The sequence below is a fragment of the Mauremys reevesii genome, linkage group 1, assembly GCF_016161935.1.
Source record: "Mauremys reevesii isolate NIE-2019 linkage group 1, ASM1616193v1, whole genome shotgun sequence".
Taxonomy (NCBI): domain Eukaryota; kingdom Metazoa; phylum Chordata; order Testudines; family Geoemydidae; genus Mauremys; species Mauremys reevesii.
The window spans coordinates 343970028-343981099 of NC_052623.1; the positions used below are offsets into that span (position 1 = coordinate 343970028).

At 39.8% G+C, this 11072-nt stretch overlaps 1 protein-coding gene across 1 annotated transcript in view; it reads right to left on the minus strand.

The window, feature by feature from the left end:
- HSPA14 (heat shock protein family A (Hsp70) member 14) overlaps nt 1–10990 on the minus strand; it is a 16321-nt gene extending 5331 nt beyond the window's left edge. The window contains exons 1-10 of the mRNA XM_039519325.1: nt 10743–10990; nt 9004–9084; nt 8841–8923; nt 7335–7383; nt 6718–6811; nt 6498–6588; nt 4459–4563; nt 3376–3537; nt 1970–2125; nt 90–192 (exon numbers count right to left, since the gene is read on the minus strand). Coding sequence (XP_039375259.1) covers nt 90–192; nt 1970–2125; nt 3376–3537; nt 4459–4563; nt 6498–6588; nt 6718–6811; nt 7335–7383; nt 8841–8923; nt 9004–9084; nt 10743–10799 — 981 coding nt within the window. The 5' untranslated portion in view covers nt 10800–10990. The remainder of the gene's footprint in view (nt 1–89; nt 193–1969; nt 2126–3375; nt 3538–4458; nt 4564–6497; nt 6589–6717; nt 6812–7334; nt 7384–8840; nt 8924–9003; nt 9085–10742) is intronic.
- Between the last annotated feature and the right edge of the window lie 82 nt (nt 10991–11072).

The following is an 11072-nucleotide window of genomic DNA, read 5'->3' on the forward strand; positions in this document are numbered from 1 at the left end:
TAACAGCTATTGGCTAATTCCTTGTTAATATATTCCCCAGGTGTTCTTCCAAATGAGTTCATAAACATCCTGAGAATAAAGACTGTTACCTTGTTAATGTCATCTGCTGTAAATCCAACTTGTTGCAAGAGTTTTTTAATTGCTTCTACACATTTATTAAAAAGTGGAGAACAAATCAGTTCAAATCTGGCCCTGTTTAACAAACAGAGAGAAAATGCTCAGTAAACAACAAATACAATCTCTCACCCGTTGGAAGAATCAGCAGTTAAAATGGAAGAGAAAGATATTTTCCACCACATACTCTGTTTCCATAGCCATGAACTGGTAGGATTAAGTAACAGCAGGAGCAATGTACTGGTGTGAAAGAGTCTCAGAAGTATTATGGCTTCACAAATATACCAAGAAAGCTGTGGATTCAACTTTGATTTTGTTTTTGTGAAGAACAGCCGAAAAAAATGCAGCAGTTTAGACATAAAAAAACACCTGGTTTTGTCCCATTCAAAGTTTCACCAATACACATTAATCCTGATGAGATAATGTGGTGGAGAAAGTGCCTGCATGCTATGAACTCCATCAGTGGCAGTACACCAGTAGAGAATTACAGGGCCAGTTTTTCCTCCTATAAAGACATACTCCAGATGGTCCACAGAAAACAAACAAACAGTCTCCATATGCAAGTTGTGGGGTGCAACAAGGTGGTGAGACAAAGTGGAAAAATTGAATTTAATTTTGATTTTTAATCTGAAGACGCACTGAAACACTAAAACGCATTGTTTCACCTCTGCAGATAAAAGTAAGAAGAATTCTTAAGAATTAACTGTCAACCTCTCGCTTTATGTTCACAAGCAAGTAGACTGTGGACCCGTATATGTTTTACTACCTTTAATCAGGGCTTGAGAATACTGCTCGCCAAAGGTGGCCGGGGAAGTTCTATGTGGTCAAAAGGTATACAATGAATCACTTTCATTAAAACAAAATATTAGTCCATAATGCTGAACTAGAGCAATCCAAACTGTTTTTCTTAAATCTGCGGATGGACTGCTCCTTTGTCTCTGCTACTGTGGTGGGTTTTTTTTGTTTTTATTTTTAAATTTGTTTTTATACCAGGCTGCAGCAGCAAAATGGAACTGCTGCTATTCAGTTAAGAAACTGTCAAGCTTCCTATTTTATTCTGTTTCTACTGCCAACTGGGAAAGCAATGAGCAGTAGCAGAATTCACAGAGGAGGACAATCTGCCTCCAAAGGGGGAAAAAAAAAAAAGGCAAGCCTCCAGGGAGGGGTAGAGTAGTATAAACAGTCCATTCTCACACCAGAGAACTGAGGAGGGATGAAGGGAGAGAAAGTTTCTTCCCCTCTCAGCAAAAGGGATAGAAATTACTCTGTGCAGGGTCTTGGAACGGAACAGCTGGTACAAATCCCAGCTCCCTACACCTCTCACTAATCAGGGCTCCCTATACACTTTTCTTTGATATCTAGCTCTGGCCAGCAGGTCTCTGGTAAAGTTTTCAAGCCCCGTCTTCAATAAAGTCAGATGCTATGTCATTATGCTATATTAGGGCTAGTCATCCTTCAAGTAAAAGTCTGGAAAATAGTGCATAAGGAATAAAGGTGAAATTCTGCTCCCAAATGTATACCTAAATTCTGGGGGACCTTTTCAAAAGTCAACAGTCAGAACCTGCAATGCAATGCTAGAAGCCTTCCTTAGTACTCAGAGCCCAATTCTTGCAGCCTTTACTCATCTGACACTAAAGCCAACGGAACTATTCACATAACCAGAGACTTCTAGATATTGCAGGAATGAGCAATCAAAAACCCAGTTTTCATCTTCAGTACTCCCCCACCGCTGAAATTCAATTTCCCCCCCCCGTCACACACACACACCCAAAAAACAAAATCAAAATTGAAATATAATCCTAGAAATCAATCCTAATAAAAATATCAAAAGTAATTTCAAAAGGATCACCCTTACCTGGACACATTACAATCAAAATCCAGACCATCATATAATGAGTCTACAAAACAGTTTGAACTTCCCAAGGTTGACAAAGAGTGCTTTGCAACATCAGCGCTGTTCATTAGCTTCATCATAGCTCTGGAATTTCCTCTTATATCATGTTTGTAAGACCTGTATTAGAAAGAAGTCTTTAGGGTGACTGAGAAACTGTTTTAGACATAATACGTTAGACATTAATGCTTTCAAGAGGTTAGTATTAAAGTGGCTCCTTTCCCCATTCTTCAGTAAATTATTCTTGTAATGCCACACTGAATGACATTCAACATGTACAAAGCAAAATGTCTGCTTCAAATTCAAGCAAAGGACACATTCTACAGTGCTATTTGGGGAAAGCCAGGAATCAGTGTTTTAACAACTACAGATGTCACCAGTCTCTCCTCAGAACAATCTCCTTACCTAAATGAATGTAATATGGGAAAAAGATGCCTGAAGCTAATCAATTTAAAGTTCAATCATCAGGGTTGTTTCAAGAAATAGAAAAACATTAAACAGAAGTTGTGACAATCTCATCCAAAAGATCTCAACGCATTCTATAAACTTGACTAAGTGATTAGGAACAATATATAGCAATTGCTTCACCAACTTCTTAATACAAGCTGCCATTATTTAAAACCAAACCAAAACACTCCAACAGCTCAGAGCTGGAATGAGACACCTTGTATTTAAAAAAAAAAAAAAAGCTTATAGCAACACTGCACACCAGTTTGAGTCAGAAAATGAATGTTATCCATCTGGAACTTAGAATTCACCATATCCTACTTTTGCTGAAGTGCATGGGATTATTAGTCAATATTTATATGGTGGTAGCACCTAGAACAGGGGTTCTCAAACTGGGCGTCGGGACCCCTCAGGGGGTCGCAAGGTTATTACATGGGGGGGGTCGTGAGTTGTGAGCCCCCACCCCAAATCCCACTTTGCCTCCAGCATTTATAACAGTGTTTATATATTTTAAAGTGTTTTTAAATTATAAGGGGGTGTCGCACTTAAGAGGCTTGCTATGTGAAAGGGGTCACCAGTACAAAAGTTTGAGAACCACTGACCTAGGACCTTCAACCGGGTGGAGGTTCCTACCATGCAAGGCACCTCACAAACAGCAAATGACAGTCCCTGCCCTGAAGAGCTTAATTTACAACCTGGAAGATCATAATTGGTGAGAACATTGGTTTTACGTCTTATCTAGAAGATGGCACATCCAGAAGCATGGTGCCCACTGATTTAGTATTGTCTCAGAGTAACAAGCAACATCCCTTGCAACATAGCTTATTTCAACAACAGGGCATTGCAGAGAATTTTAAAAAAGGTAGTCCTAACATTAATAGCAATGTATGTTTTTCTGTAGCTGTAAAATATTCAGCACTTACCTCTGAAATTCAGAAGCTAAATGTTGTGCTAAGGCTTCTGTGAAACAGACACCACCTATACTATCATCTGTGTTTGTGGCAAGAACACGATATATTCCACTATTTACTTCTATAACTGTCACAGAGAGCGATGTTCCTCCAAGCTTAAAAACCAACACATTGCTGCCAGGTTAAAAAAAACAAAACAACAAACAACACCTGAAAACTAGATCAGTAAAATATATACATTTCCTCATACTCATTTTTTCTAAGTAAACACATACACACAATATAAATTAAGTTTTTTAAATTGCTTATCAATAACATTTGATTGGAAGTACTGAAATATATACATCTATCATATCTATGGCTATTATTTTACAGTATTCCCCCAAGAAATAGAATAGTTGATAGCACGCTTACCAGTAGTAAGCCGCCTATGACTAAACAGAGCATAACTGGGAACTAACATCTACGTGCAGTTACAAGCCCTAGTTATACTTACAGCAGGATAGAAAATAGACGCTTAGGCAGATCTCAACTTTTTAATTTTGTCCAGCACTTGAACACTCATGTAACAGAAGTTACATATATTAACTTAAAATTTGGATAGAACAGTAACATGTTTACTATTGCCATGACTTCCATAACAAATTGACTTACATTTTGGTTTTTATTTTCAAGTTAAGTAGGCATGCTCTTTTGTCAATCCAATCACAGCTCACTACTGAGCAAGACTTAATTTTTGAACATATTTTTCTCCATATCCAGTGTAGCACAGTATGGGTTTTTAATTATGGTTATCAGTTCAAAGTCACGTAAGTAATTTAAAACAAATCTGTATTGAAAATGAAGGCTATAAAAACTTTTCAAATTCCAATGACAAACTTTAATGTTAACTATAATATTGTGTACCCTGGGCATTTCCTAGCAAAGTTATGATTTTTGCATTTATTGTTATGGCAATACAATGACATCTCCCCTTTATAGTCATAATAAAGCCTTAATAATTACACCACTATTGTTTATCAAACCTCCAGTTTTCAAGCAACCACAGTTAAATCTATTTTAAAAAGCACATGAAATAAGATAAAAGCATTTTACCTTTTCCCAGTGGGTGAATCTTGTCCAATTCCATATGCCAAGAGAGCTGCAGATGGCTCATGAATTAATCTCAGAACATTAAATCCAGCTGCCCCAGCTGCTTGCCTGTGATAAGACACAACACAGCTAAAGGTCTGCATTTCACTTACTGTAATGGTACATATTAGTGAGGCCTCATCAATGCACATATACCACAGAGCCATGTTACCCGGATATAATATGATATTTTCAAGGTTTTGGCCTAGTCAAGGAACACTATTAAAAGTCCTGTCTATAATGCAAATTGTTACTGCCTTAATTGTATATATGAAGTGTCAAGGAAAAATGTATTGTAATGCATTAGAGTCTCTGACCCAAAATATAACAAAGTGAAATTGGCTGTTTTATTTGACAGCAGAAGTTTTAACTTTAAGAACAAAATCTAACTGATAACATTCCAGAAAAAATCCCCATCAACTGTTCTGAGCACTGATATAGCAGGAAAGTTTGGTTTTGTATCTGATCCAAATCACCTTGACTGCTTCAAAAAAAAAATCAAAAAAAAAAATCACTCTCTTGAAAATTCAATGTCTCTGAAACTCCTACAATTCATCTCTTCCAAGTAAAAGTCTATTACCTTTATGCTTGAAACAGAAGTACAGTTCTAAGTCATTTTGACACACTCCAATATGCATCTTGTAATAGCCATTGAACTAATTTAGCCTCTCTCAGATTAACTGGCGAGTTCGAAATGTTCTGAGTAACACTAAAACCTCAGAAGCACTTTGCTCAACGACTCTTAAAAACCATTCGCTGGTTTAAGACTCACAATGCTTACTGTCCAAAGGGATTTTTAATAGATATCTGGCATCTGATTTTTTTTTAAATCTAAAAGCTGGAGCATTTCAACTTATAGTAAAATACTTTGTTTTTTTTTAAAATGACTTTTACTTGTGTAATATAAAAAGGACTGACAGCCCTGGAGAGAGAGAACCTCTACAAGAATAAACAGTGGTACAGCAAGTGGCCCTGTATTGTCCTGCCAGCATGCCTCAAACCTAGCATGGTGGGATAAGAGTTCAGTCTCCATACTCATACAGCATCTAACCTCCCTGGTAAGATCGCCCATAAAGGTGCTATTTGGTGCCAATTGTGATGCTCAGATTTGTGATGTAAAAACTTAAGGAGGAACAGCACCAATGTAATTTGCATTTCAAGTGGAACACAACAATCACCAGGTGATAAAACCTCTGGGGTGAAGTCTTTTCTATTGAAGTCAGTAGCAAAACTCCCACTATCTTCAACATGGCCAGGATTCTACCCCTGGTTATTACCGGTGTGTAATAACCAAATTCGAATTAACAATTCTGAACCAGCAAACTGGGGTTCCAATCCTGTAACTATCAGAGGGGTAGCCGTGTTAGTCTGGATCTGTAAAAGCAGCAAAGAGTTCTGTGGCACCTTATAGACTAACAAACGTATTGAAGCATGAGCTTTCATGGGTGAATACCCACTTCGTCGGATGCATGTGTACAATCCTGTAATCATTAGTGGACGGTCCGACTGCTACACCTGTGAAGGCTCCATAGATGCACAGCAACCTGCCCATGCACTATTAGTTACAGGATTGGGGTCCAGATATGGAAGTCTCCATATCCCATCAGTAGGGCCTTACCAAATTCTCATCCATGAAAAACGCATCAAGGAACATGAAATCTGGTCTCCCTCCAAGAAATCTGGTCTTTTGTGTGCTTTTACCCTATACTATACATATTTCACAGGGGAGACCAGCATTTCTCAAATGGGGGGTCCTGACCCAATGTGAAGCTTGTGTGTGTGAACCTTATGATACTCCCTCCGCCCCCAACTCCCTTTTGGGTCAGGAGCCCTACAAATACAACACCGTGAAATTTCAGATTTAAATAGCTGAAATCATGACATTTACGGTTTTTTAAATCCTAGGACCACAACACTGACCAAAACAGACCATGAATTTGGTAGGACCTTACCCATCAGCAATCCCCCTGCATCTAAGTGAAAAGAGAAGTCATTCTTCTTACCCAAGGGAATTTTTCTGGTTCTCTCCAAACTCAAATGGTACAGTAATAACCACATCATTGACATCGGAACCCAAAGCAGACTGAGCAGTTTCTGTTTACAAACAGAGGCAGAACATGTTGATTAAAATATTACTATTTTAAAAAGGTGGCTTAATATAGCGAAGGTGTTGATAACTTTTAAATTTACTCCCCATTTACTCCCAATTTACTCCCCATTTACCTTTCATTTTACTGAATATGAGTTTTGCAACTTCTTCTGGGCAAACAAGTTTGTTATCTATTTCATACTGGAGTTTTCCATTCTTCTCAGTGACCTAAGAATAAAGCCAACATATGTGCATGTGAAATGGTAAGACTCATTTTGTTTGTAATGAAAATTAATGTTTATGTCTAATTTGGTTTCCATCTTAAGATTCAGTAATGTGGTTGCTTGTGTAATAAACATTTTTAATTTCATGCTTCCTATGCTGAGCGTTTTCTGCATTTATTTATAATGTTTTTAAAAGATAGTAACTTTCTCTTTGACTGCATTAAAGAATCACCCTCTCTGGAGTTCTCGTTCAGACATATTACCCAAGGGAGAACTCACATATAATGGATGTCTCTAACTCCACAAGAGAGGGACAAATAGAGGGTTTGAAGCAGAATATAGCAAAACCTCTCTCATTAAAAAAGAAGCTTCTATCACACATGGTGTCCTGTAGAGCTTCAGATTGTGCCATATGGGTCTGATCACTAAGACACTGTAATGAGGTGTTTATGATACTAAAATAAATGATGGAATCAATGCAAATTTTTTCAACTCTAGGGAGAAAAAAGAAATTGGATCACACTTACTGGACATTTGCTTTCTGCAATATACTTCTCAGCTTGTGGGTCACCAGGGCTGTCAAAGCAAATTAAGAGTGATAATTTTGCAGGTGGCATTGGATGTGTGGTTCCGCCTATCTAGCTGTTTATTTTTTCAGCTTATGACACTCAGTCTATGTGGTCCACTTGTATTTTATTTATTTTAGTCAAAACTCCTGTTGCAATTACTATTAATAAACAGCAGGTCTGGGGCTCCACCCTTGTCATGGAAAAACCCAAGAGAAAGGGGCAACTTTTCTAAGGCTTTATCTACACTGGAACTTTGTCGGCAAAACTTTTGTCATTCAAGGGTGTTTAAAAAAACAACAACACACAACACCCCCGAACGACAAAAGTTTTACCGACGAAAAGCACCGGTGTGAACAGTGCTTTGTCGTCAGGAGCGCTTTGCTCAGCTACACTGCGCACCTTTTAGCAGCACAGCTGTGTCGCTAAAAGGTGCGGAGCGCAGACAAAGCCTAAATTACATTTTAAAAAAAGAAAAGGAAGTGCACCCTGGAAAAATACCTGTAACTTATTTACTTAATGCTACCCTCATGGATAAAAAATACAATCTTCTGCATTCAACATCATTTTTATTTCAGGACCATATTTCAATATAATTTTTGTTATATCAATTGTAAATAATCATAGCAGTTACAAGCTGATTAACTTATTCTAAAAGATGAGTGAAAGTTTAACTGTTAAAATTCTACACCAGAAGGAAAATAAAATAAAAATCAGACTATACACAGGTAGATTCTCTCATTCAACCTGCCATAAAGAATTTTAATTTGTTTTTAATTTGTTACAAATCTTTCTTGCTGACTTATTTGTCACCTCTCTGATTACACGGTTGGGTATTTTATTAGGCAGGACTAAAACCAAATAAAGTAGAACTCTGATAATTTGCAATGATGAATGATTCTTGTGTTCACTGTAGTTCACAAGATGTTCTTTGTTAATTTCTGGATTTACTTGTACTTTACTTTAAATTCAAGGTAATAATTCAGTAAATGCACTGCAGCATATTTTAACCTTTGTAACGTTTTCTGCATACAAATACAGAAGTCTTGGCAATAAGAGCCCTCACTACAGTTGACAAGTAGGCCAAACCCACCATTATTTTGGGCAAGTTATGAAGTGTGAGGATTAATTGGCAAAGTCTTATTCTAGTTTGATTCTGCAAACAAATGCAGGCAAATAATATTCAAAGTCTCTAACTTCTTATTCCACAGTTCATTAAAGAAAGGAAACTACCAGAGAGAATTTTTGGGATGTAGTGACCTCTCTTATCAAAGCCAGATTATTAAATTGATTAACCTTTAGATCTTAAATTATATATATATATATCATTAGCAGACCAGCTTTAGTGAGAAGACTTGTAAACAGATATGAGTTAAATAAGCATTTGCTATTTACATCCACAATTTTTAATATACACACACACACACTCCTCAAATGAAATATTTTCTTTCGTATCTATTCACTTACCTTCTCCCAAGAATCTGCTTTACTTTCACTACTGTATTTGCAATATTTCTTACTCTACTTTGTTTTGCTGCCAAACCAACAACCTGCAAAATGGAAAAGAAATTATGAAATAAAAAATGGACATTCCTCTCTGCCAAAAACTGCTAGTGAGAAAAAAAATTACCTCTTCATTTTTTGAGTAAGCAACAACAGCTGGTGTGACTCTATCACCTGCATCATTGGCAACCACATCTGCACGGCCATCCTAAAAACAAAATATACCATCCAAAGGTAGAGAGAAGTCATTCAGTGAAATATTAACATACCTACCTTAGCAATGAAATATGTAGCATCAACATTTATTACCAAACACAGCCAATGGTGCCAATTAAAAACCTGTGCTCTATGAGTGAGTTTAGTATTTCATCATTCCATCCTGCAGAGCAAGATACTCTATTGGGAACATAAGAACGGCCATAGTGGGTCAGACCAAAGGTCCATCTAGCCCAGATTCCTTCTGACAGTGGCCAATGCCAGGTGCCCCAGAGGGCATTAATAGAACAAGTAATCATCAAGTGATCCATCCCGTGTTGCCCATTCTCAGCTTCTGGCAAACAGAGGCTAAGGGACACTATCATTGCCTATCCTGGCTAATAGCCATTGATGGACCTATCCTCCATGAACTTATGAAGTTCTTTTTTAAACCCGGTTATATAGTCTTTGCCTTCACAACATCCTTTGGCAGAGTTCCACAGACTGACTGTGCATTGCATGAAAAAAAACTTCCTTTTGTTTGTTTTAAACCTGCTGCCTATTAATTTCATTTGGTGACCTCTAGTTCTTGTGTTATGAGGAGTAAGTAACACTTGCTTATTTACTTTCTCCACACCAGTCATGATTATTTAGACCTCAATCATATTCCCCCCCCCCGAGTCATCTTTTCTAAGCTGAAAAGTCCCAGTCTTATTAATTTCTCCTCATATGGCAGACATTCCATATGCCTAATCATTTTTGTTACCCCTTTCTGAACCTTTTCTAATTCCAATATATCAGGGATCGGCAACCTTCCAGTTTGTTTACCTGCTGCATCCACAGGTTCGGCAGATTGCGGCTCCCACTGGCTGCGGTTCACAACTCTAGGCCAATGGGGGCAGCGGGAAGCGGCGGCCAACACATCCCTTGGCCCGCGCCACTTCCCGCATCCCCCCATTGGCCTGGTACGGCGAACCGCAGCCAGTGGAAACCGCGATCAGCTGAACCTGTGGATGCAGCAGGTAAACAAACTGGCCCGGCCCTCCACGCTGCTTACCCTGGTGGGCCATGTGCCAAAGGTTGCCGATCCCTATAATATATCATGTTTCACATGGGGCAACCACATCTGCACGCAGCATTCAGGATGTGGGCGTACCATTGATTTATATAGAAGCAATATGATATTTTGTCTTATTATCTATCCCTCTGTTAATGATTCCCAACATTCTGTTTTTTTTTCCTTTTTTTGCCTGTTGCTGCACATTGAGCGGATCTACAATGACTCCAAAAATCTTTTTCTTGAGCGTTAATAGTTAAATGCCTCCACTGAACAGTTCTGCTGCTAACAGCAACTGACGCCAGAACTGCTTTTTGGCACATTGTGAGGCCAGCGTGAGGTGCCCCGTACGGCCCGGTCCCGCCCAGAGAACTGCCCCCAAGTGCCCCCGTGTAACGCGGGCCCCACAGAGACACCAAGGGAGGGAGGTGTCACGTCCCTTGCTGGGCTGCCCAGGGGTTAGTCAGCCCGGGCCCCTGACTGTGCCGCACACGCACCGTGGCCACAGGGGTCCTGTCAACGGTGACCCCGGCACCCCGCCCCCCCAGCGGTGCAGCACCGGAGATGGCTCCGCCCCCCCAGCGGAGGCCCCCAACCCCCCCAGCGCGGCCCACCTTATACACGGCCACAGAGGCGCAGGTGCAACCCAAGTGGACGCCTATGGCCGCCATCGGCCCCTTACTCCGCGCTGCTGCAGCTTTTCCCCTCCCACAATGCACCGCGACGCCGTGCGCGCCAATCCTGTGCGGCCGCTCGCCCGCCCTGCCAATCACATTCCGCCTCTGCTCCCCGGCGAGCCTATCGTTAGGACCAATCCCAGAGACAGGGTCAGATTTCTCCCTCGTGCTTCCGGGGACGGACCCGGCGGCTAACCGCCAATGAAAAATCGAGCGGTGTTTGTCGTCACCGAGCGTAGCAACCCAGGCATTTTTTCCCTCCCGGCA